Source organism: Heteronotia binoei, chromosome 9, assembly GCF_032191835.1.
Source record: "Heteronotia binoei isolate CCM8104 ecotype False Entrance Well chromosome 9, APGP_CSIRO_Hbin_v1, whole genome shotgun sequence".
NCBI lineage: Eukaryota > Metazoa > Chordata > Lepidosauria > Squamata > Gekkonidae > Heteronotia > Heteronotia binoei.
The window spans coordinates 123,815,679-123,839,910 of NC_083231.1; the positions used below are offsets into that span (position 1 = coordinate 123,815,679).

A 24,232-nucleotide genomic window follows, 5' to 3' on the forward strand; every position below is an offset into this window, starting at 1 on the left:
CTCCTGGCTCCACCCCCAAAGTCTCCTGGCTCTGCCCCCAATGTTTCCTGGCTCCGCCTCCAATGTCCAGGCAAAGAGGTGTGAAAAACCTCAGCTTGAGGCCCTGGAGAGCCGCTGCCAGTCTGAGAAGACAAGACTGACTTTGATGGACCAAGTGATTCAGTATAAGGCAGCTTCATATGTTCATATGTTATTCTGTGATCTTGGGTAAATATTGGTTTGTTTGTTTGTTTTTTAATATAATCATCTTTTTTTCCAGTAAAGTATTATGACTTATAGAAATCTGAACAATACTGGGAAAAAAAACTTTTTGTATGGCCACAGTATCTAACTATATTTTCAGTACCATTTTATTTTCTCTTTCTTTTTTGCAATATATATGCTAACCATTTCCCCAGTTTATATGCAGATTCAAAATTTATCTTGTTTCCATTTCTCTTACCATTAACATAGATAATTGTTGTTGCAATGTCTTAATTGGTTGAGAATGAAGAGTGGTCTGGGATGCAAGTTTTATTTCCTGGTGATTTCCTTAACTCTTCTTTCCTTTTTATATCATCTAAAATCTCTGATGGACCAAGGTTCTGACGCAGTAGAAGGCAGCTTCATATGTCTCCTGGCTCCGCCCCAAAGTCTCCTGGCTCCGCCCCACGCCCCCAGCTGCTTCTTGAATTGGCGCGGGCAGCCCGAGGGCGCGCCCGGATCCCTCCTGCGTCCGTCCGTGCACAGCCCCTCGCCCTGCCCAAAGCTCGCCGCTCGTGCTGGGAGGAGGAGAGGAGCCTTGCGCAGGCGGCCCGGGCGCTGGAGGGGGCGGCGCTGGGCAGGGCTCCGGCGGCTGCTGCTTCCTCCTGCTGCATGGCGGCTGCGCTCTACGGCGGCGTCGAGGGGTAAGAGGGGGCGCTCTCCCGCCTTCCCCGGGGGGTTGGCTTGCCCGGCGGGCGCCCCTTGGCCGGGTTGCGGCTGGCGCTGGAGAGGCCGGGAAGCGAGCGGGGAAGGCCGGGCAGGGCAGGGCCCTCTGGCGGAGCCGCGGCGCCTGCAAGCAGGGCTCTCTCTCTCTCGAAGCCACGGCTGCTGCTCGTTCCAGCCACAGGACGCCAGCAGATCGCTTCCTTGCCGCTTCCATAGAGCCAAGCGGGCAGCCGTGTTGGTCTGAAGCGGCTGAACAAAGCAGGAGTCAAGCTGCACCTTGAACAAAGCAGGAGTCAAGTGGCACCTTGAAGACCGATTGGTTGGTCTTCAAGGTGCCGCTTGACTCCTGCTTTGTTCGTTTCCATTCGGCAGAGTCAGATCCAGGAGCAAATGCATTCCACAGGTGGGCCCCTGGACGCGAAGTGAAACGCAGGCATTCAGAAGCCTGACACAGAGGATCTTAGATATTGAGAAACAGTCCCTTTCTTCTTCTGGACATAAAACTTCTTCCCCTTTGGTATTTGGCATCTTCCCAGATCACGGGCTGCCTGCTGCCTCCCTTCCGCAGATTACTCCACCCCAGTTACGCCGCTCCTTTATGTTAGCAAGACTCAATGTTCTACCCTCAGCGGTATTGTCTGGGAGGTTTGCCAATGGCCCTTATCGGGATAGAGTCTGCCCATGTAATGGAAGGCACCTTGAAACGGTCGCCCATGTCTTACTTAATTGTGATTTTTATGGGGAAGGGCGGGACTGCATAATCAAACCTATTCTGTCTAATTTTTATGGATTACCTGAAGCAAAGTTAGGGTTTTTCCCCCTGCTATCTGACCAGTGTTCCCATATCACAAGCCTGGTTGCAAAGTACCTTTTGGCTGCCATAACAATCAGGGAGCAAAAGATTAGCTCCCCTTCTTGATATTTGACTGGTTTTTATAGCTGAAACTTCATGTAAATTTACTATGCTGTACTTTTTATTTCTATGCCAATAAAGGTATTTGGAATTGGAAGCCAGGGGTGGCGAAACTTAGAATCATAGAATAGAATCCTAGAGTTGGAAGGGACCTCCAGGGCCATCTAGTCCAACCCCCTGCACAATGCAGGAAACTCACAAACACCTCCCCCTAAATTCACAGGATCCTCATTGCTGTCAGATGGCCACCTAGCCTCTGTTTAAAAACCTCCAAGGAAAGAGAGCCCACCACCTCCCGAGGAAGCTTGTTTAATTTAAGAGCCACAGAATAAATATCAGATGTTTGAGAGCCATAAGACATGAATGTCAGAGGAAGGAAGGGAGGGAGGAAAATAGACGGGGAAGGAGAGGTGGAAAGAAAGCAACTTTAACTTCAAATGCCTTCTCCAAGCCAGCTGACAGGGCAGAGGGGGTTTTGAGAGCCGTAGTATCCATGAAAGAGCCACAGTTTGGCCTCCCCTGCTTTAAGCTGCGGAGCCTTGCATGCAACAATTCTACTTGGTGAGCTGCCGGCGTTCCAGCTGTGAGCTGCTGCATCAGTGGCTTTGCTCTGGGGCCATCCTTCCTGAGACAAAAATTGTGAGCCGGAAGCTAAAGAACTGTGAGCTAGCGCACGCGAACTCAGCTAGGAGGGGTCACTGCTTGGAGGCAGGTCCGACTCCTGCTCCAGCAGCACCTGAGGCCCGCCCCCTTCTCCCCTCAGACCAGGGACAGCTGGCTTGGCGTTGCCAACCTCCAGGCGGGAGCTGGAGTTCTGTGGTGGCTGCTGCTTTGTGCATGTGGCAGCTTTGGCTGGGGGGGGGGGGCGGTCCATGGAATCACATCCCGGCTCCCACCTCCAGAGCTCCAGCAGTAGCCCAAGCCAGAGTTGGCAACCCCCAGAAGGCTGCTGGGAGCTCCCATGCATCCCCACAGAGGCAGGCAGCCAGGGGAACTCCCTGCCCCCGGAGATGTGTCAGCCGCAGCACCTGAGCAGCTTCCTCTTATTGCATTAGTCTGGATGAGCCCCCTCCACATTCCCAGCCTCAGGGACAGGAAAGGCCGGCCTTGAAACCTTAAGCTGGAAACGGGCCCTGGGTCTCCTGGGCGGGTGGTCTGAGCGGCTTCTTTTCTCTGCAGGGGGGCCACCCATTCCACGGTGGTGCTGATCTCGCAAGATGGCAAGATTGTGGCGGAGAGCGAGGGGCCCTGCACCAACCACTGGGTAAGGAGCTGCCCCTCCACATACCACAAGGGGGGGAGGTCAAAACCACACAAGGGACTGCCTGAATCAGCCCTCGGGGTCCATCAAGGCTGATCTTGTCTGCTCAGACCGGCAGCCCCTCTCCGGGTGTCGGGCAGAGGGAGGTTTTTCTTATCACCTCCTGCCTGGTCCTTTCACTGGAGAGGCTGCCGGGGATTGAACCTGGGACCAGATGCTCTCCTTCTGAAGAAGACGACGGTGATAATGGATTTATATCCTACCCTCCACTCCGAATCTCAGAGTCTTAGAGCAGCTTACAGTCACCTTTATCTTCCTCCCCCACAACAGACACCCTGTGAGGCGGGTGGGGCTGAGAGAGCTCTCCCAGCAGCTGCCCTTTCAAGAACAGCTCTGCCAGAGGCCATTCCAGCAAGTGCAAGTGGAGGAGTGGGGAATCAACCCGGTTCTCCAGATTAGAGTCCGCACACTTAACCACTACACCAAACTGGCTCTCTCAATAATAAAATATTGGATTTATATCTCACCCTACACTCTGGATCTCAGAGTGGCTCACGATCTCCTTTACCTTCCTTCCCCACAACAGACACCCTGTGAGGTACGTGGGCTGTGAGAGCTCTGACAGAAGCTGCCTTTTCAAGGACAACTCCTACCAGAGCTCTGGCTGACCCAAGGCCATTCCAGCAGCTGCAAGTGGAGGAGTGGGGAATCAAACCCGGTTCTCCCAGATAGGAGTCTGCACATTTAACCACTGCACCAAACTGGCTCTCTAAATAATACTGGATTTATATCCCGCCCTCCACTCCGAAGAGTCTCAGAGCGGCTCACAATCTCCTTTCCCTTCCTCCCCCGCAACAGACACCCTGTGAGGTGGGTGGGGCTGAGAGAGCTTTCACAGCTGCCCTTTCAAGGACAACTCTGCGAGAGCTCTGGCTGACCCAAGGCCATTCCAGCAGCTGCAAGTGGAGGAGTGGGGAAATCAAACCCAGTTCTCCCAGATAGGACTCCACACACTTAACCACTACACCAGACTGCCCTCTCTCAGCCCCACCTGCCTCACAGGGTATCTGTTGTGGGGAGAGGATGGAGACTGTAATATGTTTTGAGACTCCCAAGTGAAGGGCGGGGTATAAATCCAATCTCCTCCCCCCCCCTCCCCCAATCTCTCTGCTGCTGGGAGGGGCAAGTTGCAGTGGGGGCAGAACTTAAGCAGGGCTTGAGCGTTTGGATGTTACCGACCATAACAGAGACATTCTCGGTTCTGTTCTCTTCCCGAGCAGCTGGTCGGCTCAGACAAATGCCTGGAACGGATCGAGGCTCTGGTGCGCGAAGCCAAAGGGAAGGCAGGTGCTGACGTGCAGGTTCCCCTGCGCTCCCTGGTGAGTGTCCCCACCCCTCCCGGCTCCTCCTTCCTCCCAGACGGGGGCCCAGCCTGTTTTCACATTTTCCCCATCTCGGGGGCTCCCTTCTGAACGGAGAGAGTGGGACAGCCATTGGCCAGGCAAAACCAGGGGGTGCAGAGACAGGTTTTTCCTGTTACCCTGGATGGGCCACTGGCCTGATCCAACATGGCTTCTCTTATGTTCCTCTGTCTGGGGCAGTGATGCTCTGTTTTCTGGGTGCTTGAGGGGGGCACGGTGGGAGGGCTTCAAGTGTCCTGGCCCCACTGATGGACCTCCTGATGGCACCTGGGTTTTTTTGGCCACTGTGTGACCCATAGTGTTGGACTGGAGGGACCACTGGCCTGATCCAACAGGGCTTCTCTTATGCTCTTATATGACACAGAGTGTTGGACTGGAGGGGCCACTGGGCTGATCCAACATGGCTTCTCTTATGTTCATCTGTATGGAGCAGTGATGCTCTGTCTTCTGGGTGCTTGAGGGGGGCACAGTGGGAGGGCTTCCAGTGTCCTGGCCCCACTGGTGGGCCTCCTGATGGCACCTGGGTTTTTTGGCCACTGTGTGACACAGAGGGTTGGACTGGATGGGCCACTGGCCTGATCCAACATGGCTTTTCTTATGTCTGGGGCAGTGATGCTCTGTATTCGTGGTGCTTGGGAGGGGCAAGAGTAGGAGGGCTTCTAGTGTCCCAGCCCCACTGGTGGACCTCCTGATGGCACTTGGTGTTTTTGGCCACTGTGTGACACAGAGTGTTGGACTGGATGGGCCATTGGCCTGATCCAACATGGCTTCTCTTATGTTATTATGTGACACAGAGTGTTGGACTGGATGGGCCACTGGCCTGATCCAACAGGGCTTCTCCTATGTTATTATGTGACACAAAGTGTTGGACTGGATGGGCCATTGGCCTGATCCAACATGGCTTCTCTTATGTTCTTATGTGACACAGAGTGTTGGACTGGATGGGCCACTGGCCTGATCCAACAGGGCTTCTCTTATGTTCTTATGTGACACAGAGTGTTGGACTGGAGGGGCCACAGGCCTGATCCAACAGGGCTTCTCTTATGTTCTTATGTGACACAGAGTGTTGGACTGGATGGGCCATTGGCCTGATCCAACATGGCTTCTCTTATGTTCTTATGTCTGGGGCAGTGATGCTCTGTATTCTTGGTGCTTGGGGTGGGGGGACAACAGTGGGAGGTCTTCTAGTGTCCCGGCCCCACTGGTGGACCTCCTGATGGCACTTGCTTTTTTTGGCCCCTGTGTGACACAGAGTGTTGGATAGGAAAGGCCACTGGCCTGACCCAACATGGCTTCTTTTATGTTCTTAGGGTCTGTCCCTGAGTGGAGGAGAGCAGAAAGAAGCCATCCAGAAGCTGATTGAGGAGCTGAGGAGACGCTACCCCCAGCTCAGCGAGAGCTACTACATCACCACCGATGCTACTGGGGCCATGGCCACTGCAACCGACCGCGGTAAGAGAGGGCTGGAGGGTGAGAGAGTCACTTGCGTAGATGGTCAAGTGGGGGGGGGGGAGTGCAGGGTTCCCAGAAAGTGGTCTAGCAAAGAGCTGAGCTGGAAGCTGCACAAGAGCAGTCCGATCCTCTGCAGTTTTTGCCAGACTGAGAAGGCTTTCATGCACGCTGAATAATGCTCCCTCTAAGTTGTGGAGTCTTGTGAGCAAAAATTCTGCTTCTCGAGCTACTGGCATTAAAGTTGTGAGCAAGTGATTTGGCTTCTGCATAAATCATTTTGTTCTGGGGCCATTTTTCCTGAGCTGTCAAAAAAAATATGTGAGCCAGAGGCTAAAGAACTGCGAGCTAGCTCACACTAACTCAGCTTAGAGGGAACAGTGGTCAGTACACTTTAGCAATAATTCACAAGTGAATCTTGCCATTTCACACAGCACAATCCAGTCGCAGAGTACATACTGTTCAGCATGTGTCAATAGTCTTCTTTGTATGTCAGTGAATGTTGTTACACCTGAGCTTGCACAACCGGGGTGGCTGCTCAGGTTTAGGAAAATTTCCTAGCCAGTTCAGCTCTTCGGCATCCGAGCGCATCGAAGAATGCTTAAACTGAGTGTCAGTATTCAACTTGAAGGCATGGCAAAATACACATGTCTAGAAATAACTCCACGTAGGGGGCGGGGTTTGTCTGCAGCAGCAACAAGATGCGGAAGACGTATTCCAGCACAGGTGTTTGTGAGCCAGAACGCCTTTCTGAGCTGATTCACAAAGGTGTATGTTGGAAGATGGCTTGAGTCCAGTGGCACCTTTAAGACTAACAAAGTTTAATGCTGGGTGTAAGTGCAAGCACACTTCTTCGGATTCAAAGTTTGTCCCATTGCTTCAGACCGACACAGCTGCTACCTGACTCTATGCTGGAATATGTTTTGCTTGTCTTTAAGTATCCCCAAACTTCCTGATTTACCTTACATCCGGAAAGATGCTGTGAAGGAGTGCCTACCTTAGAGGTTCACACTGTTTTCATCATCAAACAAATAGTGAAGTCATGGAAATGGGGATTTTCAGGGCTTTTTTTCTTATAGCAGAGACTCCTTTGCATATAAGCCCACACACCCCTGATGTAGCCAATCCTCCAAGAGCTTATAGTAGGCCCTGTAAGAACAGCCCTGTGAGCTCTTGGAGGATTGGCTACATCAGGGGTGTGTGGCCTAATATGCAAAGGAGTCCCTGCTACAAAAAAAGCCCTGAGGATTTTGAAAACCAGAACTTAAGAAGTAAACGGGGAGGTTCCTGTCTTATGCATAGAGCAGCATGGGGTTCTTCCCACTGTCTTGCAAAATGGCAGTATTCAGCGACTAGAGGACTGCGGCTGAGGCCCCAATAAGATCTTTCCAAAGCGGTTAGCATTTGGAAAAAACTCTCAGTCGACTGGAGTCATGAAAGCCAGTTCGGTCCCAAAGGTGGGGTGGAGCTTAGCTGGGAACAGACCCTGACTGCTTCCGTCACAGTGGAGAAGGTCCTCTTCAGTGCTGTACCCCCAGGGGCCACGCTGGAATCTCCTGTGTTTGGAGGGGAAGTGGGTCAGAGAGCGGAGAAGGCAGCAGCAACCAACAAGTAACCTTCGGCTGTGGGTATACATAGGAGCATAGCACTGGAAGGGACTCCCAAGGGGCATCTAGTCCAACCCCGTGTACAGTGCGGGTAATTCACAGCTACCTCCCCCCAGTGGCCCTGAGGCATTGGCTGCACTGGGGCTCGCAAAGCTCTCCTTTCTCTTCCCACGCAGGCGGAGTGGTGCTCATCTCTGGAACCGGCTCTAACTGCAAGCTGATCAACCCCGACGGCTCTCAGATCAGCTGCGGGGGATGGGGACACATGATGGGGGACGAGGGGTCAGGTGAGCCGTGGGGCTGGGAGGCATCAGCCAGGGTTGCTTCGGGGCTGGCTTTTCTTCACCGCTGAATTCACTGGCGGGCTTCATCGTTGTGGACAAAGAGTGTTGCTGGAGTGCTCAGGTCAGCTGGGCTGAATCATAAGAAAATAAGAGAAGCAGAGCCGGATTAACACTGAGGCCGAGTAGGCACTGGCCTATGGGCCTCCACACCTTTAGGGGCCCTGGGCTGGCTCCTCTTCCCTCCAGTTTCCCCTCTGCTTGCAGCCCTCCCAGCCTTCACGCGCAGCCAGCAACTGAGCTGCTCTTTTCTCAACTTGCCTGGTGCGGCTGCTGCTGGCGTTGTCGCCAAGTTTGCCTTTTTCTGCCTCTCCCTTGCAACTTAGTAAAAGGGGCTTTTAAGAAGGTGCCGGCAGGCTGCAGCGGGGGCCATGGGAGGTGGGGTGGGTTCAAAGACTCTGAGATAATTTGCTAGGAGGCCCCCAAAATTCCAACTTCCTAGGGGCCTCCAGAGGGTTTAATCTGGCACTGAAGAGAAGCCATGTTGGATCAGGCCAGTGGACCATCCAGTCCAACACTGTGTCTCATAAGAACATAAGAGAAGCCATCTTGGATCAGGCCAACGGCCCCTCCAGTCCAACACTGTGTCACATAAGAACATAAGAGAAGCCATGTTGGATCAGGCCAGTGGCCCCTCCAGTCCAACACTCTGTGTCACATAAGAACATAAGAGAAGCCCTATTGGATCAGGCCAGTGGCCCCTCCAGTCCAACACTCTGTGTCACATAAGAACATAAGAGAAGCCCTGTTGGATCAGGCCAATGGCCCCTCCAGTCCAACACTCTGTGTCACGTAAGAACATAAGAGAAGCCATGTTGGAACACGCCAATGGGCCATCCAGTCCAACACTCTGTGTCACATAAGAACATAAGAGAAGCCCTGTTGGATCAGGCCAATGGCCCCTCCAGTCCAACACTCTGTGTCACGTAAGAACATAAGAGAAGCCCTGTTGGATCGGTCAATGGCCCCTGCAGTCCAACACTCTGTGTCACATAAGAACATAAGAGAAGCCCTGTTGGATCAGGCCAGTGGCCCCTCCAGTCCAACACTCTGTGTCACATAAGAGAAGCCCTGTTGGATCGGTCAATGGCCCCTGCAGTCCAACACTCTGGGTCACATAAGAGAAGCCCTGTTGGATCGGTCAATGGCCCCTGCAGTCCAACACTCCGTGTCATATAAGAGAAGCCCTGTTGGATCAGGCCAGTGGCCCCTACAGTCCAACACTCCGTGTCACATAAGAACATAAGAGAAGCCCTGTTGGATCGGTCAATGGCCCCTGCAGTCCAACACTCTGTGTCATATAAGAGAAGCCCTGTTGGATCAGGCCAGTGGCCCCTCCAGTCCAACACTCTGCGTCACACAGTGGCCAAAAACCCAGGTGCCATCAGGAGATTCATTAGTGGGGCCAGGACACTACAAGCCCTCCCACTGTTGCCCTCCTCCAAGCACCAAGCATCACTGCCCCAGACAGAGAGCTCCAACAATATGCTGTGGCTCATAGCCACTAATGGACCTCTGCTCCAGATGTTGATCCAATCCCCTCTTGAAGCTGGCTATGCTTGTAGCCGCCACCACCTCCTGTGGCAGTGAATTCCGCATGTCCTTTTATGAGTTCTAACCCGACTGCTCAGCAATTTCATGGAGTGCCCACGAGTTCTTGTATTGTGAGAAAGGGAGAAAACGACTTCTCTCTCTACCTTCGTTCTGTGCTGGAAAATGCCTGGAGAGCAGGAATTCCCTCGTCAAAAGCCTTGTTGCTGCTGTGGAATACAGGCCGAGTGCCAGAAGGAGCCAAGAGCAGCAAGGGGCTCAGGCTTAAGGGCAGAGCAGCTGCTTTCTATGCAAAGGGTTGCAAGTTTTTAAACAGAGGTTTTTAATCAGAGACTAGATGAACATGGGTCAACAGTGTGATGCAGTGGCTAAAAAAGGCAACTGCAATTTTGGGCTGTATCAACAGAAGTCTAGTGTCCAGATCACGTGAAGGGATGGTATCGCTTTGTTCTCCTCTGGTAAGACCTCACCTGGTATATTGTGTTCAGTTTTGGGCACCACATTTTAAGAAGGATATAGACAAGCTGGAATGGGTCCAGAGGAGGGCGACGAAGATGGTGAGGGGTCTGGAGACCGAGTCCTATGAGGAAAGGTTGAAGGAGCTGGGGCTGTTTAGCCTGGAGAGGAAGCGGCTGAGAGGTGAGAGGATCACCATCTTCAAAGACTTGAAGGGCTGTCATATAGAGGATGGTGTGGAATTGTTTTCTGTGGCCCCAGAAGGTAGGACCAGAACCAATGAGTTGAAATTAAATCAAAAGTGTTTCCGGCTCAACATCAGGAAGAACTTCCTGACCGTGAGAGCGGTTCCTCAGTGGAACAGGCTTCCTCCTCGGGAGGTGGTGGGCTCTCCTTCCTTGGAGGTTTTTCAACAGAGGCTAGATGGTCATCTGACAGCGATGAAGATCCTGTGAATTGAGGGGGAGGCATTTGTGAGTTTCCTGCATTGTGCAGGGGGTTGGACTGGATGACCCTGGAGGTCCCTTCCAACTCCATGATTCTATGATCTGACAGCAATGCAGATCTTGTGAAGCATTTCAATTTGCCCAGCCAATCAGATCTCCAGTGGCCAGTCAAAAGCCCTCCTCACTCACTTCCTGAAAACATCTGGCGGACAGCATTCACAGCTGAGATTTCCAGTAAGCCAATGACTTTCTGGAGGCTAAAGAAGAATTCTTTTGCCTCAACAGCCATGTTATGTTGCTTTCCCAGTTAGCGGTGGGGCAGGCAAAGATATTTGAACATATGAAGCTGCCTTCTACTAAATCAGACCCTGAGTCCATCAAAGTCAGTCTTGTCTCCTCAGACTGGCAGCGGCTCTCCAGGGTCTCAAGCTGAGGTTTTTCACACCTATTTGCCTGGACCCTTTTTAGTTGGAGATGCCAGGGATTGAACCTGGGACATTCTGCTTCCCAAGCAGATGCTCTACCACTGAGCCACCATCCCTCCATTTCTGGCCGTTTGTTCTTGGAAGGCCTCGGCCCAGGATGGGAGGGGAAGGCGGGGCTAGGGCAGAAGGCTCGATGGTCTCTTGTTGTCTTGCAGCTTACTGGATTGCCCACCAGGCAGTGAAGATCGTGTTTGACGGCCTGGACAACTTGGAAGTGCCGCCCCATGACATCAACTACGTCAAGCAAGCCATGTTCGACTATTTCCAGGTAGTTTCCACACAGAATGTGGGTTGCCTTTTTTGCAATTTGGTCCTCTGGAAGGAGAGGGGGGGTGCTGGTAACAGAGCAGCACAGGACGACAAAACATCACGCCTGCCTGGAAATATTATTGGGTTTAGACCAAGGGTGGCTCTTTCACACACATCGTGTGGCTCCCAAAGCCCGTTGGCTGGCTTGGAGAATGCATTTAAAGTTGTTTTCTTTCCACCTCCCTCCTCCATCAATTTTCTTCCTTCCTCTGACATTCTTGTCTTGTGGCTCTCAAACATCTGTTGTTTATTCTATCTCACCACTCCTCAAAAAGGATATTATAGCATTGGAAAAAGTGCAGAAAAGGGCAACTAGAATGATTAAAGGGTTGAAACACTTTCCCTATGAAGAAAGGTTAAAACGCTTGGGACTCTAGCTTGGAGAAATGTCGACTGCGGGGTGACATGATACAGGTTTACAAGATTATGCATGGGATGGAGAAAGCAGGGAAAGAAGTCCTTTTCTCCCTTTCTCACAATACAAGAACTCGTGGGCATTCGATGAAATTGCTGAGCGGTCAGGTTAGAACGGATAAAAGGAAGTACTTCTTCACCCAAAGGGTGATTAACATGTGGAATTCACTGCCACAGGAGGTGGTGGCGGCTACAAGTATAGCCAGCTTCAAGAGGGGATTGAATAAAAATATGGAGCAGAGGTCCATCAGTGGCTATTAGCCACAGTGTGTGTGTGTGTGTGTATACATATACACACACACACACACATAGTGGCCACTTTGTGACACAGAGTGTTGGACTGGAGGGGCCACTGGCCTGATCCAACAGGGCTTCTCTTATGTTCTTATGTGACACAGAGTGTTGGACTGGAGGGGCCACTGGCCTGATCCAACAGGGCTTCTCTTATGTTCTTTATGTGGCTCTTACGTTAAGCAAGTTTGGCCACCTGGTTTAGACGGATGAATTGATTCGATATAAGGCAGCTTCATGCGTCCCCTTTTGTAGGTCAAAACTTCTTTACTTCACCAGAAGTGAAGTTAACCTGCTGCCTCAGAGGATGAGCCAGAAGAATATTGGTCAAATTGTCACCTTTGCCTTAAGGTCACTTGGTGACTCAGGCCAGCCATTCTCTTCCAGTCCTGGACCCCCACCTCTGCCCCCTCCATAGTCCTTACTTCTGGCCTACAGTGGGCAGGGTGGTAAGGATTCCTGCACTATGAAGAGCTTGGAATGGTTCCAGGTGCCCGAGGGATGGGAAGTCTCACAGCCATGCTGGTGTTCTGGGTTTCCACAGGTCTCGGACCGGATGGGGCTTCTGACGCATCTCTACAGAACCTTTGAGAAGTCTAAGTTTGCAGGATTTTGCCAGAAGCTGGCGGAAGGTAGGTAAGAGGCGGACAGAGTTCGGTCACATTCTCATCCCATCCTTCCTCTCTGGGTGGTGGGTCAGTGTTATCTGCTCTTGCATTTCATCACAACAACCCTGTAAGGTAGGTTAGGCTGAGAGAACATGACATAAGGTCAAACCTCCCACTCCTTCCCTCGAGCTTCATGGCAGACTGGGGACTCAAGCCCTGGCACAGACCAGCTTTTTAACCACCCTGAAGAGCAGTGGTCTCCCATCCAGGGTGTTTTTTTTGTAGCAGGAACTCTTTTGCATATTAGGCCACACACCTGTGAGATAGCCAATCCTCCAAGAGCTTCCAGAGCTCTTAGTCCAGGGCCTAATGTGAGCTCCAGGAGGATTGGCTACATCAGGGGTGTGTGGCCTAATATGCAAAGGAGTTCCTGCTACAAAAAAGCCCTGGATTGGAGGCCACCAAAAAATACCAGGGCTGGGACACAGGGGCAGGCATTAGAAAGCCATTTCTCTGAACATCCAGGCCCTAGGAGAGGCCACCAGAAGACAACCATGACTTCCAGGCATACACACACACAAAAAAAAGATGGGCAACGGCTCCTCCAGGATGTTGTGTGGGGTTGTAATAAAATAGTTTTTCAGACAGTGTTCAGGTTGAAGATGGGAGTGACGCATCAAGGCCCTCCCGCCTTCCTTGCTTTTGGAGAACTGGGTTTCCTTTTCTTCTCTCCAGGAATCTGATGGGTGAAACAAGTCCAAAATGACACCTATCAGGCCTCTTGCCTCCCCTTGACCACTGAAACTTTGGTGGATTGGAAACCTGTTTTAGAACCCCAAAGTTTTCCCTGCTTAAACACACGGATGGGGGGATTAGACATCTGGAGAATGTTTCATGCCCAAAAGCAGCGTCAGCAAACCTGTTGCAGGGCTGGGTTGGTGCAGCAGCAGCATCTCTTGGTATAAGGAGGAAAACTGAAGAGGGGATTAGATAAAAGTATGGAGCAGAGGTCCATCAGTGGCTGTTAGCCACAGTATGTGTGTGTGTGTGTGTGTGTGTGTATAATGTATGTATGTATGTATATGTGTGTGTGTAGATAAGAACATAAGAGAAGCCCTGTTGGATCAGGCCAATGGCCCCTCCAGTCCAACACTCTGTGTCACATAAGAACATAAGAGAAGCCCTGTTGGATCAGGCCAGTGGCCCCTCCAGTCCAACACTCTGTGTCACACAGTGGCCAATATGTGTATATGTGAGTGTGTGTGTGTGTGTATATATATACACACACGCACACATACATACATATACACATATATACACACACACATTATATATACTGTAGCTAATAGCCACTGATGGACCTCTGCTCCATATTTTTATCCAACCCCCTCTTGAAGCTGGCTATGCTTGTAGCCGCCACCACCTCCTGTGGCAGTGAGTTCCACATGTTAATCACCCTTTGGGCGAAGGACTTCCTTTTATCCGTTTTAACCCGACTGCGCAGCAATTTCATCGAATGCCCCCAAATTCTTGTATTGTGAGAAAGGGAGAAAAGTACTTCTTTCTCTACTTTCTCCATCCCATGCATCATCTTGTAAACCTCTATCATGTCATATATACGTATGTACACACACACATATATATTGTCCACTGTGTGACACAGAGTGTTGGACTGGGTGGGCCATTGGCCTGATCCAACGTGGCTTCTCTTATGTTCTTATGTGACAAAGAGTGTTGGACTGGATGAGCCATTGGCCTGATCCAACAGGGCTTCTGTTATGTTCTTATTTGACACAGAGTGTTGGACTGGATGGGCCACTGGCCTGATCTAACATGGCTTCTCTTAGGTTCTTATGTTCTTAGCAATGTGGTCTTTAAAAATGCTGACATATGCACCAGACAGTCCCTGGCCTTAATTTTGTAGTTTGGCCTTTTGGGTGCATGCAAAGACTTGTTTTTCCCCACTGAGCTTGCAGAAATGAGATCAACCAATCACAAATCTTTTATTAGAGGGATATGGATTTAAAATGTCCTAATTTGCTTTTGAGTTGTGGTGCTGGAGAAGACTCTTGAGAGTCCCTTGGACTGCAAGAAGATCCAATCAGGCAGTCCTAAGAGAAATCAACCCAGACTGTTCCCTGAAGGTCAGATGCTGAAGCGGAAGCTCAGATACTTTGGCCACCAAATTAGAAAGGAGCACTCTCTGGAGAAGATCCTGATGCTGGGAAAGATAGAAGGCCAAAGAAGAAGGGGACGGCAAAAGAGGAGATGGCTGGACAGCGTTACTGATGTAACAAACATGAATTTGAGCAGACTTCGGAGGATGGTGGAAGACAGGAGGGCCTGGCACGACTTGGTCCAGGGGGTCGCAAAGAGCCAGACTCAACTGTGTGACAGAACAACAAAATTTGACACTTCCCAGACTGGTGTGTGACACAGACCTTACCCCCTTCTCCAGGGCTCTGGAGTTTGGCTGAGCCAGCGTTCCCTTTCTTTCTCTCTGCAGGAGCCCAGGCCGGAGACCCCTTGTGCGGGTACATGTTCAACAAGGCTGGGGAGGTCTTGGCACGACACATCGTAGCTGTGTTGCCCAAAATTGACAAGGTAACTTGCAGCCTTGAACAGCTGGCGCGGGAAATAAGGAGAGCGGGCAAAGTGTGATGTGCGAGAAAAGAAAACCTTTTGGAAAGCGGGTCCTCTGGAGGAAGAAGCCCACACCTTTCCTGGGGGGGCCCCAAACGGCTCCTCTTCACCACGTAGGGCTGGCAGCCTCCAGGGGCAGACTGAAGATCGCCTGAAATCCCAACTGGTCTCCAGACTCCGGCGATCAGTTCCCCTGGAGAAAATGGCCGCTTTGGAGGGTGGAGTCTGTGGCATTGGTCCTGCCCCTCAAGCCCCACCCATCCCAGGCTCCGCTCCCAAATCTCCAGGAATCCCCCAACCCAGAGCTGGCAACCCTAATTCAACATCTTCTAAACAGCAAAGACATGATTTCCCGCAAACCTGATATCGCACTGCCCCGGCGGCTTGCAAATGTGGCAGTGACGTACTCAAGCCTGCGTGACCTTTGTGGGGCTGTTAGGGCCTCTGGGGTGGATCCAAGCTGTGGGGGAAGGACCTTTGGGTAGGAGGCACCTTCTGGTTCCACCTGCCCATTACGGCCTTGAGAAGAGCAAGGCGGGGCAACCCAGTGTCCTGTCAACTCCCAAGTGTGCATCGTCCTTCAGCCAGTGTTTAAAATCCACCCCCTGCCCAGGGCTGCTTCCTGGGTGCCTTTCTTTAGTTTCCAGCAGGCCTCGGATTCAGCAGGAGCTCACAGGAGCATAGCTCCTGAACTTTTCTGAGGGTTCCTCCTCCTCCTCCCCACCTACCTTCTCCATGGAATAGGAGGTGCAGCTGCATAACAATCCCTGGATTAGGAGAGCGGGCAGCCAGCCGGCCACCAGGGGCTTTGCCACACCCCCAGCAACCCTCATTAACCCCTGGAGAAGCCTGTTTAGTGTAGTGGTTAAGAGTGTGGACTCTTATCTGGGAGAACCGGGTTTGATTCCCCACTCCTCCACTTGCACCTGCTGGCATGGCCTTGGGTCAGCCATAGCTCTGGCAGAGGTTGTCCTTGAAAGGGCAGCTGCTGTGAGAGCCCTCTCCAGCCCCACCCACCTCACAGGGTGTCTGTTGTGGGGGAGGAAGGTAAAGAAGATTGTGAGCCGCTCTGAGACTCTTTGGAGTAGAGGGCAGGATATAAATCCAATATCTTCATCTACCTCACAGGGTGTCTGTTGTGGGAGGGGGGGAAGGAAAAGGAGATTGTGAGCCGCTCTGAGACTCTCCGAAGTGGAGAGTGGGATATAAATCCAATATCTTCATCTACCACACAGGGTGTCTGTTGTGGGGGAGGAAGGTAAAGGAGATTGTGAGCCGCTCTGAGACTCTTCGGAGTGGAGGGTGGGATATAAATGCAACGTCTTCATCTACCTCACAGGGTGTCTGTTGTGGGGGAGGAAGGGAAAGGAGATTGTGAGCCGCTCTGAGACTCTTCGGAGTGGAGGGCGGGATATAAATCCAATATCTTCATCTACCTCACAGGGTGTCTGTTGTGGGGGAGGAAGGGAAAGGAGATTGTGAGCCGCTCTGAGACTCTTCGGAGTGGAGGGCGGGATGTAAATCCAATATCTTCATCTACCTCACAGGGTGTCTGTTGTGGGGGAGGAAGGGAAAGGAGATTGTGAGCCGCTCTGAGACTCTTCGGAGTGGAGGGCGGGATATAAATCCAATATCTTCATCTACCTCACAGGGTGTCTGTTGTGGGGGAGGAAGGTAAAGGAGATTGTGAGCCACTCTGAGACTCCTCGGAGTGGAGGGCGGGATATAAATCCAATATCTTCTTCTACCTCACAGGGTGTCTGTTGTGGGGGAGGAAGGGAAAGGAGATTGTGAGCCGCTCTGAGACTCTTCGGAGTGGGGGGCGGGATATAAATCCAATCTCTTCTTCTACCTCACAGGGTGTCTGTTGTGGGGGAGGAAGGGAAAGGAGATTGTGAGCCGCTTTGAGACTCTTCGGAGTGGAGGGCGGGATATAAATCCAATATCTTCATCTACCTCACAGGGTGTCTGTTGTGGGAGAGGAAGGGAAAGGAGATTGTGAGCCGCTCTGAGACTCTTCGGAGTGGAGGGCGGGATATAAATCCAATATCTTCATCTACCTCACAGGGTGTCTGTTGTGGGGGAGGAAGGTAAAGGAGATTGTGAGCCACTCTGAGACTCTTCGGAGTGGAGGGCGGGATATAAATCCAATATCATCATCATCTTCTTTCTCCACCTCTTATGTGACTTTGGTTGGTGGGTGACTTGCTGGCCTTTTGACTGGGAACGGGGGTGGCCAAGGAAAGCCTCACGTGAGCGAGGCCTGCTTGGGCTGGCTGGATCTCTAGCCAGCCCAAGCAGGCCTCGCCCGCCCGGGGCTCTCCTTTCTTGCGTCGGGTTGCTGGTGGGGGAGCATATGCTAATGAGTTCCACCACCTATTTTTCTACAAAACGACCCCTGGTTTCCAGAGTATCTGTAAGTACAGGCTAAAAGTGCAGGTGGAAGCGACACAAGAGTAAGCCAAGGCGGTTCCCGGGAGGGAGGACCCCCGTACCTTTAACCACTCCCCCCAGCCCAGTAGAAAAAAGCAGGAGCCCAGCAGCGCCTTAAAGAGGAGTGACTCACAACAGCTCCTTCCCTGCCACGAATTTTGTGAGTCTTTGTGGTGCTGCTCAAGTCCAGCTCTTTTCTGCCGCAGCAGACCGACTCACACAGGGTGACCCCTCTCGATCTGCCCCCCCCAGCCCCCGACAAGGTGGCCTTGGGTAGCCTGCTAAAAAAAAGCACTCTTCTCTCTCATCTCTCCAAGAGCCTCTTCCAAGGCCAACTGGGGCTGCCGATTCTGTGCGTGGGATCTGTCTGGAACAGCTGGGAGAAGATGAAAGACGGTGAGCGGAGTTTGGGGGTGGGGTGGATTTTGCGAGCTTCACTTTTTTTGGGGGGGGGGGTCAGGTTTGCCTGTGCTGTGGAGTGGAGGGTAGGGGTTACAATGGTGAACCAGAAAAGAGGGAGGAGATACGTGGCCACGCTAGTGCGGTTTAACACAAGAGTTCGCCCCTGGATGGAACTGTGGTGCTCAAGGCTGCTTTCAAATCAAACAGAGCCAGGCTAGCCATAGAGACGAGGGGTAGAGTGGCTTCTGACGAGCAGCTGGTTTTACATCATGTTGACATCATGAAACTGCCTTCTGCAGACCCTTGGCCCACTGAGGTATTTTCTACTCAGTCAGAGACCCTGGGGAGCTTCTCCCACCCATAAGAACAGAAGAGAAGCCATGTTGGATCAGGCCAATGGCCCATCCAGTCCAACACTGTGTCACACAGTGGGCAGAAGCCCAGGTGCCATCAGGAGGTCCACCAGTGGGGCCAGGACACTAGAATTCCCACTGTGCCCCCCTCCTAAGCACCAAGAATAAAGAGCATCACTGCCCCAGACAGAGAGTTCATCAAGGAGGGACGGTGGCTCAGTGGTAGAGCATCTGCTTGGTAAGCAGAAAGTCCCAGGTTCAATCCCCGGCATCTCCAACTAAAAAGGGTCCAGGCAAATAGGTGTGGAAAACCTCAGCTGGAGACCCTGGAGGGCTGCTACCAGTCTGAGTAGACAATATTGACTTTGATAGACCAAGGGTCTGATTCAGTATAAGGCAGCTTCATATATGTACAATACCCTGTGGCTAACAGCCACTGAGGGACCTCTGCTCCATAAGAACATAAGAGAAGCCTTGTTGAATCAGGCCAATGGCCCCTCCAGTCCAACACTCTGTGTCACACAGTGGCCCAAACCATTCACTCTGTGTCACAGCTGCAAAAAAACCCCAGGTGCCATCAGGAGGTCCACCAGTGGAGCCAGCACTCCAGAAGCCCTCTCACTCTTGCCTCCCAAGCACCAAGAATAAGAGATCATAAAAACATAAGAGAAGCCTTGTTGGATCAGGCCAGTGGACCATCCAGTCCAACACTCTGTGTCACATAAGAACATAAGAGAAGCCATGTTGGATCAGGCCAATGGCCCATCCAGTCAAACACTCTTGTGTCACATAAGAACATAAGAGAAGCCATGTTGGACCAGGCCACTGGACCATCCAGTCCATCACTCTGTGTCACATGAGAACATAAGAGAAGCCATGTTGGATCAGGCCAATGGCCCATCCAGTCAAACACTCTGTGTCACATAAGAACATAAGAGAAGCCTTATTGGATCAGGCCAGTGGACCATCCAGTCCATCACTCTGTGTCACAGAAGAACATAAGAGAAGCCCTGTTGGATCAGGCCAATGGCCCATCCAGTCAAACACTCTGTGTCACATAAGAACATAAGGGAAGCCCTTTTGGATCAGGCCAATGACCCGTCCAGTCCAACGCTCTGTGTCACATAAGAACATAAGGGAAGCCATGTTGGATCAGGCCAATGGCCCATCCAGCCTATGTCACATAAGAACATAAGGAAAGCCATGTTGGATCAGGCCAATGGCCCATCCAGTCCGTGTCACATAAGAACATAAGGGAAGCCATATTGGATCAGGCCAATGACCCATCCAGTCCAACACTCTGTGTCACAGAAGGAAAACCATGTTGGATCAGGCCAATGGCCCATCTGGTCCAACACTCAGTGTCACAGAAGGAAAACCATGTTGGATCAGGCCAATGGCCCATCCAGTCCAACACTCTGTGTCACACAGTGGCCAAAAAAACCCAGGTGCCATCAGGAGGTCCACCAGTGGGGCCAGGACACTAAAAGCCCTCCCACTGTGCCCCCCCCCTTCCAAGCACCAAGAACACAGAGCATCCCTGCCCCGGACAGAGAGTTCCAACAATACCCTGTGGCTAAGAGCCACTGATGGACCTCTGCTCCATCTTCAAGCTGCCTTCTGCTGCAGTCACCAGCTGCCTGTGTGTCCCTCCTGCAGGGATGGCAGCTCCATGGAGACTGCGGCAGAGGGGAGGTCCTTCCAGGCATCCACCCTGAGACTCTCTGCTGGTTCTCTCCGCTTCCAGGGTTCACTGGCATCCTCAGCGAGCACCGCTGCGGCACCTTCTCCAGATTCAGCCTCCTGAAGCTGAAACACTCCTCAGCCCTGGGAGGGGCAAGTCTGGGGGCCAAGCATATCGGGCAAGCCCTACCCTTGGACTACGCGGCCAACGTGGACGTCTTCTACACACACACCTTCTCCTAGGGGGCACCAGCCCACTTTTCTCACTGCCGTTTCAAAGGGAAGCACATCTGGACTGGGGGGGGGGTTTCCTTTTTGTAAAAGCAAGTTTCTTTAAATTCACCAATAAACGAAGCAATTTTTCACAGCAGGGATAACCGTGGAGTGACGAGGGGGAGGGGGCGGGGGACGTGCACACTGCCCAAAGCATCTGCTCACTTCCTCACACATCATTCAAAATTGAAGTATTTAACTTCCATAATTTTCTCTTCTGTAGACCTTTTAGCTTTATCGTTACAGGGCTATGATCTGCGATAACTCTTGTTTGATTTTCTTTGTCAACTAGATCTTTAATCAAACTTGCCGAAAGCCAACACATATCAATTCTTGACCAGGTTTGATGACGGGAGGAATAATAAGTAAAGTCTTTGGAATTGGGATGTCTTGTTCTCCATACATCTACCAAATCCATTTCTTCTGCTAATTTCCAAAAGCTTGCTGGTAACTGATTCCCCACTCCTCCACTTGCACCTGCTGGAATGGCCTTGGGTCAGCCAGAGCTCTCTTATCCGGGAGAACCGGGTTTGATTCCGCCCTCCTCCACTTGCACCTGCTGGAATGGCCTTGGGTCACCCAGAGCTCTCTTATCCGGGAGAACCGGGTTGGATTCCCCCCTCCTCCACTTGCACCTGCTGGAATGGCCTTGGGTCAGCCAGAGCTCTCTTATCCGGGAGAACTGGGTTGGATTCCCCCCTCCTCCACTTGTACCTGCTGGAAGGGCCTTGGCTCAGCCAGAGCTCTCTTATCTGGGAGAACCAGGTTGGATTCCCCAACTCCTCCACTTGTACCTGCTGGAAGGGCCTTGGGTCAGCCATAGCTCTCTTATCTGGGAGAACCAGGTTTGATTCCCCCACTCCTCCACTTGCACCTGCTGGAATGGCCTTGGGTCAGCCATAGCTCTCTTATCTGGGAGAACCAGGTTGGATTCCCCCACTCCTCCACTTGCACCTGCTGGAATGGCCTTGGGTCAGCCAGAGCTCTCTTATCTCAGAGAACTGGGTTGGATTCCCCACTCTTCCACTTGCACCAGCTGGAATGGCCTTGGGTCAGCCAGAGCTCTTATCTGGGAGAACCGGATTGGATTCCCCACTCCTCCACTTGCAGCTGCTGGAATGGCCTTGGGTCAGCCACAGCTCTCTTATCTGGGAGAACTGGGTTGGATTTCCCACTCCTCCACTTGTACCTGCTGGAATGGCCTTGGGTCAGCCAGAGCTCTGGCAGAGGTTGTCCTTGAAAGGGCAACTGCTGTGAGAGTCCTCTCAGCCCCATTTACGTCATAGGGCAGGGGTGGCCAACGGTAGTTCTCCAGATGTTTCTGCCTACAATTCCCATCAGCCCCAGCCAGCATGGCCAGTGGCTGGGGCTGATGGGAGTTGTAGGCAGAAAACATCTGGAGAGCTACCATTGGCCACCCCTGTCATAGAGTGTCTGTTGTGGGGGAGAAAAATATAGGAGATTGTAAGCTGCTCTGAGCCTCTGATTGGGAGAGAAGGGTGGGGTATAAATCTGCAGTTCTTCTTCTAACTGGCCAGCGCCACCATCAAGATCTTCATGCAAGGATTCCAGGCCTGGTCTCTCCCCCTCCGCCCACAAAACTGGTGAGGAGCAATCTCACAGCAGCCCTGGCTGAGTAGAGGAATAGAGGGAATGCTTATTAAATGTGCAGCTGATACTAAATTGGGAGGGGTTGCAAACACAGAAGACGACAGAAACAGGATCCAGGATGACCTTGACAGGCTGGAAAACTGGGCTAAAATCAATAGCATGAATTTTAACGGGGATAAATGTAAAGTTCTGCATTTAGGTAGGAAAAATCCAATGCATGGTTATAGGATGGGGGATGGGGGATGTCTTAGCAGTGTGGGAAAGGGATCTCGGGGTCTTAGTGGATCATACGCTGAACATGAGTCAACAGTGTGTTGTGGTGGCTAAAAAGGCAAATGCAATTTTGGGCTGTATCAACAGAAGTATAGTGTCCAGATCACGTGATGTGATGATATCGCTTTGCTCTGCTCTGGTATGACCTCACCTGGAGTCTTGTGTTCAGTTTTGGGCACCACATTTTAAGAAGGATATAGACAAGCTGGAACAGGTCCAGAGGAGGGCGACAAAGATGGGGAGGGGTCTGGAGACCGAGTCCTGTGAGGAAAGGTTAAAAGAGCTGGGCATGTTTAGCCAGGAGAGGAGGCGGCTGAGAGGTGATATGATCACCATCTTCAAAGACTTGAAGGGCTGTCATGTAGATGATGGTGTGGAATTATTTTCCGTCGCCCCGGAAGATAGGACCAGAACCAACAGGTTGAAATTAAATCAAAAGTTTCCGGCTCAACATTAAGAACTTCCTGACCGTTAGAGCGATTCCTCAGTGGAACAGGCTCCTCCTTGGGAGGTGGTGGGCTCTCCTTCCTTGGAGGTTTCTAAACAGAGGCTAGATGGCCATCTGACAGCAATGAAGATCCTGTGAATTTAGGGGGAGGTGTTTGTGACTTTCCTGCATTGTGCAGGGGGTTGGACTAGATGACCCTGGAGGTCCCTTCCAACTCTAGGATTCTATTAGGAAGAACTTCCTGACAGTCAGAGCGGTTCCTCAGTGGAACAGGCTTCCTCAGGAGGTGGTGGGCTCTCCTTCCTTGGAGGTTTTGAAACAGAGGCTAGATGGCCATCTGACAGCAATGAAGATCCTGTGAATTGAGGGGGAGGTGTTTGTGACTTTCCTGCATTGTGCAGGGTGTTGGACTAGATGACCCTGGAGATCCCTTCCAACGCTTCTATGATTCTAACAGGCTTGCTCCTCGGGAGTTGGTGGGCTCTCCTTCCTTGGAGGTTTTTAAACAGAGGCTGGATGGCCCTCTGACAGCAATGAAGATTCTGTGAATTTAGGGGGAGGGGTTTGTGAGTTTCCTGCATTGTGCAGGGGGTTGGACTAGATGGCCCTGGAGGTTCCTTCCAACTATAGGATTCTATTAGGAAGAACTTCCTGACCGTTAGAGCAATTCCTCAGTGGAACAGGCGTCCTCCTTGGGAGGTGGTGGGCTCTCCTTCCTTGGAGGTTTTTAAACAGAGGCTGGATGGCCATCTGACAGCAATGAAGATTCTGTGAATTTAGGGGGAGGGGTTTGTGAGTTTCCTGCATTGTGCAGGGGGTTGGACTAGATGGCCCTGGAGGTTCCTTCCAACTATAGGATTCTATTAGGAAGAACTTCCTGACCGTTAGAGCAATTCCTCAGTGGAACAGGCGTCCTCCTTGGGAGGTGGTGGGCTCTCCTTCCTTGGAGGTTTCTAAACAGAGGCTGGATGGCCATCTGACAGCAATGAAGATCCTGTGAATTTAGGGGGAGGGGTTTGTGACTTTCCTGCATTGTGCAGGGGGTTGGACTAGATGACCCTGGAGGTCCCTTCCAACTCTAGGATTCTATTAGGAAGAACTTCCTGACAGTCAGAGCGGTTCCTCAGTGGAACAGGCTTCCTCAGGAGGTGGTGGGCTCTCCTTCCTTGGAGGTTTTGAAACAGAGGCTAGATGGCCATCTGACAGCAATGAAGATCCTGTGAATTGAGGGGGAGGTGTTTGTGACTTTCCTGCATTGTGCAGGGTGTTGGACTAGATGACCCTGGAGGTCCCTTCCAACGCTTCTATGATTCTAACAGGCTTGCTCCTCGGGAGCTGGTGGGCTCTCCTTCCTTGGAGGTTTTTAAACAGAGGCTGGATGGCCCTCTGACAGCAATGAAGATTCTGTGAATTTAGGGGGAGGGGTTTGTGAGTTTCCTGCATTGTGCAGGGGGTTGGACTAGATGACCCTAGAGGTACTTTCCAACTCTACGATTCTATGATTCCTCAGCAACGTTCCTTCTAAGCTGTGAACAAAAATTCTACTTTGTGAGCTCCTGGCATCGAAGTTGTGAGTACTGTATAGATTTGTGTGCTCTGGGGCCATCCTTCCTGAGCTAAGACAAAAAAATCTGTGAGCCGGAGGCTAAAAA

At 51.7% G+C, this 24,232-nt stretch overlaps 1 protein-coding gene across 1 annotated transcript; it reads left to right on the forward strand.

The window, feature by feature from the left end:
• The first annotated feature begins 703 nt into the window (after positions 1–703).
• On the forward strand, positions 704–20,342 carry NAGK (N-acetylglucosamine kinase). Its single transcript, XM_060247217.1, has 10 exons — positions 704–887; positions 3,002–3,086; positions 4,364–4,462; positions 5,815–5,956; positions 7,737–7,847; positions 10,995–11,107; positions 12,398–12,485; positions 14,968–15,065; positions 17,855–17,933; positions 20,040–20,342. The coding sequence occupies exons 1-10, from the start codon at positions 856–858 to the stop codon at positions 20,216–20,218; spliced, it is 1,026 nt and encodes a 341-aa protein (XP_060103200.1). The 5' UTR covers positions 704–855; the 3' UTR covers positions 20,219–20,342.
• Positions 20,343–24,232: the final 3,890 nt, after the last annotated feature.